Source organism: Lolium rigidum, chromosome 6 (genome assembly GCF_022539505.1).
Source record: "Lolium rigidum isolate FL_2022 chromosome 6, APGP_CSIRO_Lrig_0.1, whole genome shotgun sequence".
NCBI lineage: Eukaryota > Viridiplantae > Streptophyta > Magnoliopsida > Poales > Poaceae > Lolium > Lolium rigidum.
Window position 1 is genome coordinate 347,823,724 of NC_061513.1, and position 12,549 is coordinate 347,836,272.

The 12,549-nt window shown below is 47.7% G+C and overlaps 1 protein-coding gene across 1 annotated transcript; it reads right to left on the bottom strand.

Annotated features, from left to right (window-relative positions):
• Positions 1–1,027: 1,027 nt before the first annotated feature.
• On the bottom strand, positions 1,028–8,110 carry LOC124664933 (xaa-Pro dipeptidase-like). Its single transcript, XM_047202345.1, has 5 exons — positions 6,634–8,110; positions 3,084–3,214; positions 2,782–2,989; positions 1,557–1,624; positions 1,028–1,147 (listed from the first exon to the last, which is right to left on the bottom strand). Exons 1-5 carry the CDS (start codon positions 8,060–8,062, stop codon positions 1,028–1,030), a joined length of 1,956 nt encoding a protein of 651 aa, XP_047058301.1. The 5' UTR covers positions 8,063–8,110.
• Between the last annotated feature and the right edge of the window lie 4,439 nt (positions 8,111–12,549).

The window sequence follows — 12,549 nt, forward strand, 5'->3', positions numbered from 1 at the left end:
TTGTCCCTCGTTGTTCTGATGCTGCTCTTCGGTGGCGTTGATCTGAGGCTCGCGTTCGGTCCCTATCGAGAAGAACCAAATACCAGAAAGGAAGAGCACAATCAAGACAAGGTACAATGCAATGCACATACAACATGATGACATGTCATATTAAAGGGGTTTGGGTAACCCTAGGTGCATCGATGGAAATTAAAGGGGTTCGGCTTCGAACCTCGACATATGAGAGGGGTCAAATTAGGGTTTCTACTAAGGCTCATATTTAATTGGTTCAAAAATGTATGAAACATGGATAAACAACTAGGATTTGTTTTTCTGATCATTTTGATATATAAATTTATATTTTTCTGATTTAAAATGAATTATTTATGAATTTCTCAAGTTTAATTCATTTTAAAACAATTTCTGAAAATTCTATAAAAATAATAAAAGTTTAACAATTTGGACCCACATGTCATAATTTTATTATTTTCCAAATATTTCCTAAATTAATAAAATCCTGACAGATGGGGTCCACCTGTCATTATTTTTCTATTTACAGAAATACAGAAAATAATATAAGAAAATAAGAAAAAGAGATATGGCGTCAGCATGACGTCATACTGATGTCATGCCGGCCATGAGCTCTCTGGGGAGCTCGGCCTGAGCTCAATCGGGCGATTCGGCCGCGATTGAGCCGCGCGCGCAGGGGGAAAGGGGCGGCTCGACGCGGCGGGCCGTTTGGTGGCGGCGCCGCCTCGGATTGGTCGCCGGAGCGCGGCCGGCGTCGAGGAGAGGCGGAGGCCGGGGCAGGTAGCTCGACGCGGGCGGGCTAGAGGGCGAGAGAGGGGAAACGGAGGGCACAGGGAGGTGCGGAATCTCACCCTGACGCCGATGGAGTCGACGGCGACGGCCGGGGGAGCTCGCCGGCGCCGGAATCGACGGTGGCCGGCCCGCAGATGCCCGGCTAGGGTTTGCTCTAGGGGGCGCGGGAGAGCGTGGGGGAAGGGGAGAGTGGGGGATAGGGTTCGGGCGGCGGCGGAGGGGGTACTTATGGCCGCCAGGGGGCGGCGGCGGCGATCTTGGCGCGGCCGAGCTCGCAGCTGCTGCCAGCGAGCTGCTTGCTCGAACGGATGAAGGGGATGACCCCGACCATTTTGCAGATAACCCCCTGGAAAGATTTCGGGGATGGTTTGGGCTGTGGTGGGTTGCTGTTGGGCCGAGTTGGGCTGCGGCCAGAGAGAGGAGAGAGTGGGCTGAGCCCAGGGAGAGAGAGAGGGGTTTCTCTCTTTTCTTTTTCTGGTTTTCTTTTTCTCTTTTCAAAACCCAATTTCAAATCTGTTTTGAATTTTTGTTTGAACTCAAATTTTACAGAGAATTTATAAACACACATGGGCTTATTGAAATAACAACAAGACAATGTTGCCTAATAAAACTTGCAAGATTTGAAGGAGGAAGAAATAGAGAATAATTTGCACAACTCAAAAAAATGGAGATGCAAATTTTGCTCAAATGCAAACTAAATGCATGAAATGCACATGATCTCTCATTTATTTAGATAAACAAGGTTGGGATGTTACAGTTTTGGAGAGATTCTGGTAGAAGGAGAATTTCTTGACGAAGGCGGCTACCAGCATTGGAGTGAAGGCTAGCAAAGGGAAACACTGTTTCATCAAAGACAACATCGCGTGAAATATAAACACGGCCAGAAGCAATGTCGAGACATTTAACACCTTTGTGCATATGACTATAGCCAAGGAAGACACATTGTTTGGAACGAAAGGCTAATTTTCTTTGATTGAAGGGACGAAGATTAGGCCAGCATGCACAACCAAAAAACACGAAGAGAAGCATAATCTGGTGTTTTGTGGAGTAGTCGTTCCATGGGTGTTTCATGATTAATGACCTTGCTAGGCAACATGTTAATGAGATGTGTGGCGGTTAGGAAGGCTTCATCCCAAAATTTGAGTGGCATGGATGCATCTGCAAGAAGAGCAAGGCCAACTTCAACAATGTGGCGATGCTTTCTCTCGGCAGAGCCATTTTGCCGATGTGCATGGGGACATGACACATGATGCTCAATGCCTATCTTTCGAAAGAAGGAATTTAATTTCTCATATTCACCACCCCAATCGGATTGGATGGCTAGAATTTTTTCGTCAAATTGGCGTTCAACAAGTTGCCGAAAATTATGAAACACTTGGAAAACATCGGATTTTTTCTTGAGAAGATAAATCCATGAAAATTTACTAAAATCATCGATGAAGCTTACATAGTACTCATATTTCCCTACAGACATAGGTGCTGGTCCCCATACATCGGAGAACACAAGTTGCAAGGGATATGTAGATGCACTAGTAGACCTCTCATAAGGGAGTTGGTGGCTTTTGGCTCTTTGGCAAGAGTCACAAACCGACTCAATGCTAGGTTTATTTGAATGGGGAAGTTCATAATTGCTAAGAACTTGTTGAACAATGCGAAAGGAAGGATGTCCTAAACGACTATGCCATCTGACAGCTGAAGGCTTGGAGATGCTAAAGGCATGTTTATTCTTGATGGATGGTGAAGATATCAACGGGTAGAGGCCACGCACACATCGTCCTTTAAGAAGAATTTTCTTCGTTGCCTGATCCTTGACATAAAAATACCACGGGTGAAATTCAATAAACACTTGATTATCTCTAGTAAAGCGATGAACTGAGACAAGGTTTTTGGTGGTATGTGGAACATGAAGAACATTTTTTAGATGCAAGGATTTAGAGGGGGTTTTAACAATTGCATGACCAACATGACTAATGTTCATACCTTGTCCATTGGCCGCATGAATCTGCTCACGGCCGGTGTATTTCTCCTTCATGGTGAGCTTGTTGAGCTCACCGGTGATGTGGTCGGTGGCGCCCGTGTCACCATACCAGTTGGTGTCCACGCCGTATGATGCAACGTTGGCGCCCTTCTCCTCTTCTTCTTCATCCTCGGAGTAGCGGTGCCAGCACTTCCGAGCCTCATGGCCCGGCTTGCCACGGATTTGGCGAGTGACAAGGTCACGGTCCTTGTGGCCGCTCCTCGCCTCCTCCACGACGGCCACCATTGCCGCCGCGCGCGCCGACGGCCATGGCCACGGCTGCTGTAGCCCCGGCCTCCTCTGCATCCGCCACGTCCACGCGGTCCGCCACGTCCGCGCTGCGCCGAGTTGACGGAGGAACCTCCGCCGGTGTCACCACCAAGCAGCTCGATGCGGCTGTCGTAGGCGCAGACCTGGGCGTACAGGTCGCCCACGGTGAGATCTTCTGCTCCATTAACCCCAATGGCGGCGAAGAGAGGGTTGTAGGATTCGTCGAGGCCGGCGAGGAGATACTCGACGAGCTCTTCTTCATCAATTGGCCGGCCCGCTGCGGCGAGCTCATCAGCGAAGCCCTTCATCTTGGTGAAGAACTGGGCCGTGGTCATGTTCTCCTTTTTGTTTTGGCCGGTGCGACGCGCAGATTGGAGATGCGCGTTCGGGACCGTGAGGCGAACATGGACTTGATCGCGCTCCAGACATCTGCCGCTGTTTCCATCCCAATAACAGAGATGAGAATATCAGGTGAGAGAGTATTTAGCAGGAACGATAGAACCTGCTGATCCGTCGCCACCCATGCGTCGTAGGCTGGGTTGGCCTCCTGGGGCGGCTTGCCGTCTTTTTCGACGGTGATGGTTTCCGGCGGAGCATCCGTCTTGGTGTCGAGGAAGCTCGTCAGACGGGCTCCACGGATCGGCGGAAGAACTCGTGGACTGCCGAGAGAAGGTAGTTGGATCTGGTCAGCTTCTCGCTCACGGCTAGACCGGCTAAGGGATTCGTCATGGCGACGGTGGTGAAGCGGCGAGGCTGTAGATGTGTTTCAGGAAGTCGGCTCTGATACCATATGATCGCTAGAGGGTTTTGGTTTTAACGATGGGGACTTCCATCGGTTGCGTGTTAATTTATATGCCAACATCGGCAGAGGATAAGTACACGGAAGGTTACAACAAACAGAGAAAAGGAAGGGATGATCCTGATCTTATAGTTTACGATCGGATCATCACAAATATATCTGAACTCCTATCTATCTCTATCTGAACTTCCGTCAGGGTTTAAACTGAACTTCCGTATCATAACAGATACTTCAACACGCCAGACCGGCAGTCAAAAAGGTCGTCTCCCTCATGGCCAAGGACTTTAGTGGATGACGTGAGAGTCTCTTCATGGATGGCGCATGATTTCCCTCTTACTAGTAGGATCTGAGAAGAATTATCTTGTTTGAAGATTGTACACTTGCCTTCGTCCAGTGAGAAAATTTGAATTATGTCATTGTCATGTATATATGCTTGGATATTGCAAGTGATTTGCAGTATGTGCAGGGTATTGAATCTTGCACCATTTAGGATCAAAGTCTTTCATACGTAAGTTGGTAGTGCTTGTTGTAAAAAAGACGAGTTTAACTTGCCGTACGCCTTTGCCTTCTCAAAATCTTTTTTCAGAGGAACGTGCTCTAGCTTTTTCCGGTCAAGCTCGTGAATTGTTTCGTGGAAGAACGGGTTGAAATCGGTAAAGTTGGCGTGGTTGCAGTCTGGCGCAGGTACAACCATCGGGCTTAGGATTAATAATACTGTAGCAGGCCGGCCCATGTGTGCCAGCTATTTCTGTTTTTGGTAAAGATTTGTGCTCCACATGTTTCCCATTTTAGAAATATAATCTGGTCTGAGCCATAGCTGCCAAGTTTCCGAGATGAAAAGCCCTCGACGTCCCCGCGTCCCCCCCCCGCGTTGGGCGACTCAGGCGGAACCCTAGCGTCGCCGCCTCTACCTCCCCTTCCTCCGATCTCCCTCCTCCATGCCGCCGCAAGCGCACGCGTGCGGGCAAAGCTCGTGAAGCCCTCGGCGGCGGAAGGTCCCCCTCTCGCAGCGCGCGCGGAGGCGGTGCTGGATCGGTGCCGGTGACGATCGGCCGGCGGCGGGGCTGGTCGGTGGCCAGCGTGGTGGGATCCAGGGTAGGATCCGTGGCGGCGGCCTCGGGCGGTTGTTTCTGCGGCGCGTCGCGCCGGCTACCTTGGCAAGGGCTGCGGTGGCCGGTTGATGTTCGGCGATGTGGCCGGCGGCGGGGAGATCGCGAAGGCTGCGGATCCGACTTCCTCGGTGGTGTGGCCGTGCCTGGTTGTTGCCGGTGAGTCCTCTGCGCCCCCTCCTTCCGATGGCTCACGTTGGTGGCCTTCTTCGGTTTTGGGGGTGGCGGCGGATGACTTGTCGACGGGTTTGTGGCCGGTGGCGGCCTCCTCTTCCGCCGTTGAGGTCGACTGGCGGGCGGCGGCGAGGGGGCCTGCCGTTCTGCCTAATAAAGGTGGCAGTCCTAGGGTTTCTCTCGCGCCAAGTGAAGATCGTCGGAAGCTTCTTCCCACCGAGATGGTTGGATTGTCGTGTTCCGGAAGGTCCTGCCGGCGAAATTCATTGTGCGACCAATGCCTGAAGATTGCTGGATTGGGCGTTTTCGGTCGGGCGCACCCATGTTTTTAATCTGACCGTTTGGTTTCAGAGGGAGCGCTTCGAAGCTCTGCTGGCTGTTAATATCATGGAGCTTGTTTTCTTTCCATGGTGCTGGCGGAGAAGGTCATGAAAGCTAAGATCGGTGGAAGAGCAATGGTGGTCAGATCGTGGTGGTGAGATGGAATTGGCTTGGAGGTTTGTGACTTCAAACAGCGGCTTGTATGTGGGGGCGACTGCACAGGAGAAGTTCAGAGTTCTATCTTTCAGGGTGAAAATCCAAGGTCTGGTCTTAATTGGTTGTGTGTGGCAATGTTTTTATTGAAGACATTGTTTTGAGAGGGAAGACTTTCTTCAGGGTGAAAACTTAAGATCTATGATCGGGCGACGACAGCGTTTGTGCACTGTTTCCTTCTTGGAGGCGTCGCTTATGGAGAAGCTGATCTTCTGGTGTTGTTTTGGTGGTGTCAGTGTTGCTGTTTCAAGTTTATCGATCTCTTTAGCGGGACTTTTCTTTTCTGTAATTCTTCTCTTTTTTTTGGCTGTGTGCATCCTTTATGCCATTAGGGCATGATGTTGTTGTAGAGGCTGGGTATAATTGGTATCTCCGTGATATTAATATATGCTCTTTATCGAAAAAAACTGCCAAGTTTCCGGTATAGAAGAAACGGGGGACCGGAGTCGGAGGCTGGCAAAAAGAAACAATAGGGTGCACATCTCTAGATCGAATCTTATTCATCGGGGACGCGAACCCTGTCGTTTTGGTACGGTAAACCCGGTACGGTAATGATTTCGGCTCCTAAATCCTAAGTTTAGCTTATTGCATTTTTTTTTTGTCAAAAACCCTTTGCTGTAAAACCATCTTGCGTCCACGTACCACCACCCTCACATGTATTGCTGAAAGATGCTCAGTACAATATCGTTAATATCATACAATAATGTACATTGTAAAATACTGCCATGTGTGATCTGGTTGTCGTAAAATACACGGTGCATGCATTATGGTAAAGTAAGTGCACTTGAGAACCGTCTTGTAACTAGCTGAATGCAAACCACATTGTATATGGAACGGCTAGTATACTGGAAGGACAGCGCTAATTCAACTGAAAAAAAGGTAAACCCAAAGCCCACATAAACAGCGACATAATCTCTAGTTCTTAGCACGCAAAGGCCAATGCGCGCCGGCCATCACCGCTTCGATTTCCCAGGTCTCTCGTGGGCAATTTGTCATGTTCTTGCATCCTTGGGCCGTCACATACAAATTACTCTCAATACGAACACCACCAAACCTTTTATAATTTTCAATCACTTCCCACTTGAAGAACTTTGAGGAAATTGGGTCATCTCTAACAGGCCCCAGCAAAGCATCGATGAAGTAACAGCCTGGCTCGACAGTAATAACCATTCCTTCTTTAAGTTCTCTAATGGTTCGCAAGGCGCTTAGTCCTGGCTCCTTTGGCCTCTCTGAGCCTTCAGGGTAGCCTCCGACATCATGGGTGTCAATTCCAAGTAAGTGCCCAAGACCATGAGGCATGAAAAGAGCTCCCAGCCTTCGAGCCATCATATCGCCAATATCACCTTGGATAATGTTTTTTTTCTCTAAAGATTCCAATATTTTTTGCTCTGCAAGCTTGTGCATATCAATCCATTTTACTCCCGGGCGCATGTGTGATATAACGGCATTATGAGCCTCAAGGACAGCGTTGTATACTACCGTCTGGTGTCTGTTAAATCTCCCATTTATAGGGTATGAACATGTGATGTCGGAGCCATAGAAATGGTATTCAGCTCCCATGTCCATCAGAGCCATGTCTCCGTCCACTAGTGTCCGGTCATTTGGAGCTGCAGCATGCCCATAATGCAGTACAGAACTGTTCTCTCCGGTAGCACATATACAAGTGTAGGAGCAATGTCGGCAGGCTCCGTACATGTAAGCGTGATGAAGAAAGATGCTTTCTAATTGAAATTCCTTCATTCCTGGTTTTGCTTGTCTCATAACCTCAATGTGTGCTTCCGAGCTAACATCATTAGCGTACTGAAGGACGGCAAGCTCCATGTCAGACTTTATAACACGGCATTCAGTTATGATAGGATGAAGCGTGCTCGAGTCGGTGTCAAAGTACTTGTCCATGCCTTCAAAGCTAGCAGGTTTCGAGTAGTTTCCACTGTCGGTGCTCTTTCCATGTAAGAGGAAAAGAAGAGGCTTCCCATGCTCATCACTGAACTGATTTTGCAAGACCTGTGCAAGCTCATCAATATAGAAGACCTTGTCAACCTTGTACATATCCTTGAAATAAGACGATGGCTTTATTTCACCCATCCAGACAGCGTAGGCAGGTGGCAGCCTTGGAGCGAATAGGATGGACTGTCCGGAGGCGATGTCGACTGCGCCATAGAAGCCGGGCTCTCGCACGCCGAAGAGATAGGCAAAGTAGCTCTCCTGCCTGAAAAGCTCGACGTGATCGGTAGAGTCACGAGTCCGCTCCTCGCCGCCCTGGAGGAGGACAAGGCCACGGAGAGGGCGGGTGGAGGCGGAGAGATGGGCACGGAGCGCAGCGACGAGTCGCTCGCGGTTGCCAGCGTGCAATTCCATGGGCACTCTGGGTGGAGCGAGAGCGGAAGAGATCTGCTTCGCCGGCGTCTTCCGACGACTCGTCCGGTCGGCCACCGTCTTACAGGCCAGGCCCAAGAGACCCTGCACGTCGAGGATGAGGGTCATCAACGTGTCATGGTCCATTAATTCCGGGCGTCGAAGCGCTCCAGGTCGGGGTTGACGACATACGCTGCCGCGCGCGTAGTGACAGTTGCAGTAGTACATCGACGACGCGAGTTTTGGTTTTGTGTCTGGAATGGACGGAAGAATTAAGCGCGTTTGTTGGCGGCTCGGTGGATCGGTAGCTGGAGCCAGCCAGGCAAAGGCAAACCTCCTTGGAACGGAATTAAGGATGACCCCCAAACGCGCGCCCCGTGTCTATCTCTATCGAGGAGGCGGTGATCGCGTGACCCGATCGCGCGCGGTTACCGGCTTACCGCCCGCGTGGCCGTACGTGCGTGACTAACTCGCACCGATCATAGTTGATGAAGAAAAAAAAAAGTCCCTGGAATTTCCCTAGGTACCGACGAAGCTGAATTAATTACCACCAAATGAGCCACCGTTAAAAAGAAGGAAGCTCCGCTTCATCAAAAGGAAAGAACGATCCCAGCGCGTTCCAGGCTCGCTACGCAAATTCCACCGCTCCTAAATTCTGGCCGCGCCACCTAAAATACTCTCTCAACATATAAATAAGACCCACTAATCTATACATATAAATCTACTCTCTTAAAACATATACTACCTTCATTCAGCTAGTAATAGTACTAGTTAATCTAATTATTAACCAGCTAATAACCAACAACGCTTAATTCAGCAGTTCAAATATTTGGCCGACTTTCACAACTCCACGAGACAATTAAATACTACTAGTGCTCATCTGGGTCACACAACTCCACGATACATCTAATAGACTGAAAACACAAGTCTGATCCAAGAACTCAAGATTACAGATACCACGCAAATCCCAGGACAACTACTTCACTTGCTTCACTTGTATTGTATTACAACAAACTCTCCTACTCATGTCATCTGGAGCATGAATATTACAGCCACAAATCCTAACCCCAAAAAATTCCTCCAGTTTCATCGAATCCTAGCAACAGCTCTCCTTCTCTGATTGATTGGTGGGTACCAAAGCAACAAAATGAAACCCACAGCTTCAATAAAACTCCTTCGACTTAAAGATGTCAAACAAAATCAATAACAGGCAGCATCAGCAACTCGAAGAAAGATGTAGTCGACCAATCTGAAAAAGGCAGAAAAAAAAAAGGAACTTGCGTATATGTTGAGGGTAGTATCGAACAAGTATGAATTCTTAATAGCCACAGGTAATAAGCAACACCAACAGCCATTTCTGTCAAAAAAAAGTTCAGAGTATTAATCAAGAGATCCCTCCTGCCATTAATAACAGCAATATCACTATCACAAAAACGCTTAACGGTTGCACCAAATCATTCAAGTTATCACTGAATGTGCTAGTTAGTAGTTGAAATCGCATTGCATTAATATAAACAGAACAAGATCATGCATATGATTTTAATCATAGGCAGGAAGTTGAGTCCCAGAACCACATGTGCATCACCAAAGAGTAGTTGCGTTTATCCCATTTCAAAATAAAAAAAATGAAGCAGGGTATAGTGCTGAATGTTATGGCCAGATCAACAACACTTGCAGAAACATAAAACTTCAGAAAGTTTCAATGCTAATCATAAAAATTTAATTACCGAACGCTAAACATGGCTAATGTTGCTAAACAGGTGCGCATCCTAATTACAGAGGACTCTAATGGAACCCTTAAGCTGACATAAAGGGGGAAAAAATCAACCTTTGATCCTCCACGACATGGAGGCCTCCTGCACCAAGTCTCTAGTCCACGGACTCCTGCGAGGACGCCGGCCGTTGGGGGCATCACCGTCAGTGGAGTCCGGCAAGCAGGTGCTGCCAGAATGGTGGACCTGAGGGAGACCACCGAACAGCGCTGTTCCCCTGCTCCGAGGAGACGACCTCAATCTCCTTGCAGCGCGTGGAAGACGACGGCCTTCCGCAGCTCGCGACTTGGCGGCCGACGCGTGCTGGTGGCCGGAGACACCTCGCTGGCGTGGAGAACTGCATTGGCCAAGCTGCGACGAAGTCCGGCCATCTCGGTGGAGCCGCGCGCATAGGTGCACGCGGGCGCCGGCAAACAGGCAGACCGCGGCGCCATGGTCCGGGCTGCGCTGCCTCTCTCGTGGTCAACGCTAGGGCGGTGGTATGGACGCAGGGATGGCGCAGGGGAGGAGGCTCAGGGCTGGAGGAGACGGGCGGCGGGAGGGTGCGCAGCGAGGGAGGAGCGGCTGCTGTCATTGGATGAATTGGCTGATTGCGTCGGGGGTTGACACAGAGGAGAATGAGGATTCGGGCAAGCTCATGCACGCCGTGGACACCTCTGCAGCCAGCCACCCTCCTTCAGTTCCTTGCAAGACTCCCATCAACCTGAAAATTAAAATGAGGCTACATATCAGCACAGTAATAAAATAGAGCTCATAATTTACACGGCAATGCACTGGAAATCAACATCAACACTGCTGATGTAGCTACTTTTTTTCTTTCTTTTCTTCATCATGCTTCTTCTTGGTTTAATTACTGAACACAAACATGCCTACTGATACCACAGTTTGCCTACTAGCACTGTTAATTTGTTCCTGAAATGAGAGATTAGCACTGTGAGCATATTTGAATCAGATTCATCATCATCATTTTCTGACACTACTTTTGCTTCTTCTGTCACTTCTTCATTGTTGCTTCTCTTCCTCTTGCCGTGGCTTGTTCTATCAGCTACACACTCCTCATTCTCTTCTTCAATGTTTGGACAAACAATTTGAATTGGTGTAGAGGCAACTGAATCTGAATCTTTACTAGATTGCAATTCTGGCTGTGTGTTGTTGCTAGGCTTAGATGGGCTGAAGGTCTGATCATGATCCAAATATAGACTGAAGAAATGTTATCCAATATCAACTAAAGTTATCATGAACTTTATGTCCATCTCATCTCTGATTTCCCTCAAACCATTCCTGGCAATTGTGAGCATAGGAATACAATAATGTACCTTCATTCTGCCGGCCATCTCATACCCTATTTCTTCCACTATCTTCTCAAGCATCAATTCAGACCAAGTGAGAGAATCGACATTATCATAATAGATAACATGGCCATCAACATATGATCTGTTGTTACCATTTCCCACAAAAAATCCCCCATGGTTGATCTCAATGGTGAAAAACATACTACATGATCCTGCACGTGACAACAATAATAGGGGTTCAGTTAACTGAATGAGCACTTTCAGTAAGTAAACAGTAAGATTCAGTTCGTCTACAGGAATTACACTCTTCAATAAATCTGTTTCGGTTCAGAAAAACAACATTTTACCAGCATGACAACGTTATTCCATCCCTCGGCCAACCTTATGTTTCATCCACAATTTCAGTCAAATGGTTTCAGAGGTTGCACTTGCTCTTGTAAGAAGTTTCAGATTACAACAACTTTGTTCGGTGTCTTTTATGTAACCTGGGTGTAAATTTACCTGATGCATTATGCCAATATAAGTGGATAACAAACTATCTGATAAATCCGAGAAACATGTGAGGCCAAATTTTGTAGGATCGATATGCAAACAGGTGTTAAATAAGTTTTTTTTTGATTTTACATAGCTTGTTCCGTTGATATATGAAACTGAAGTCAGTTATATGGTTGATGTCCCTCAATCCATTTAATTTGATTATGATATGTTATGTGCTCTGCCACGAGGTACCTCTTTAGTTTCAGTGATACACTAAAATAAGGTGTATAGGGCTCAACAATGCCGAGTTGAAATCTGGGCAAGAGCAGAAGTGTGAACCTTAAGAGAATAGGATTTCTAATGTTTTGCTCGGTCCATTTTTTGTCTCCTATCAACAATGTGACCTAGAGTCATTATAGAATAATAACATGTCTCTTGCATTGTAATTCAAGTATACTGCTTGTTCTTTTGATATGTGAAACTGAACGTGATCCATTTGTTCCCACAGTTGCACAAACTGAACATTGGCGGCGGCCTGGAGATCACATTACCTCTTCACCTCACTCATGATATGCCTGATTCAGTATTTTGGCGTTGGACTGAAGACCGTATGTTCATGGTTGCCTCAGCGTATGCTATTCAGTTTGAAGGAGCTAAGCACGGGAAGGAGCGTATGCTATTCAGCCTATGTTCATGGTTGCGTCAGCGTATGCTATTCAGTTTGAAGGAGCTTATGCTATTCAGCGTATGTTCATGGTTGCGTCAGCGTATCACTCCTTTCCTAAACCCTCATCATACCGCGAAGCACAAATCCCTCGCAAAACCGCCTGAAACCCGCCAAAATCTCTTTCTCAAACCGTACTGAAATCGTGACGGAGCCATAACTAAATCCTAACTAAACCGCTTCAAACCTAAATGTCTACCTCCGAATCAAATCCATGGATTTTTT

What these genes read in the sequence shown, in the direction of transcription:
- LOC124664933 (XM_047202345.1), bottom strand. Translation starts at nt 8,062, where the DNA reads ATGGAATTGCACGCTGGCAACCGCGAGCGACTCGTCGCTGCGCTCCGT. An exon ending in CGGCGCGCATTGGCCTTTGC is followed by an intron (nt 3,215 to 6,633) that starts GTGCTAAGAACT and finishes CGCCTACGACAG; the next exon opens with CCGCATCGAGCTGCTTGGTG. An exon ending in CAGCAGCCGTGGCCATGGCC is followed by an intron (nt 2,990 to 3,083) that starts GTCGGCGCGCGC and finishes ATCCGTGGCAAG; the next exon opens with CCGGGCCATGAGGCTCGGAA.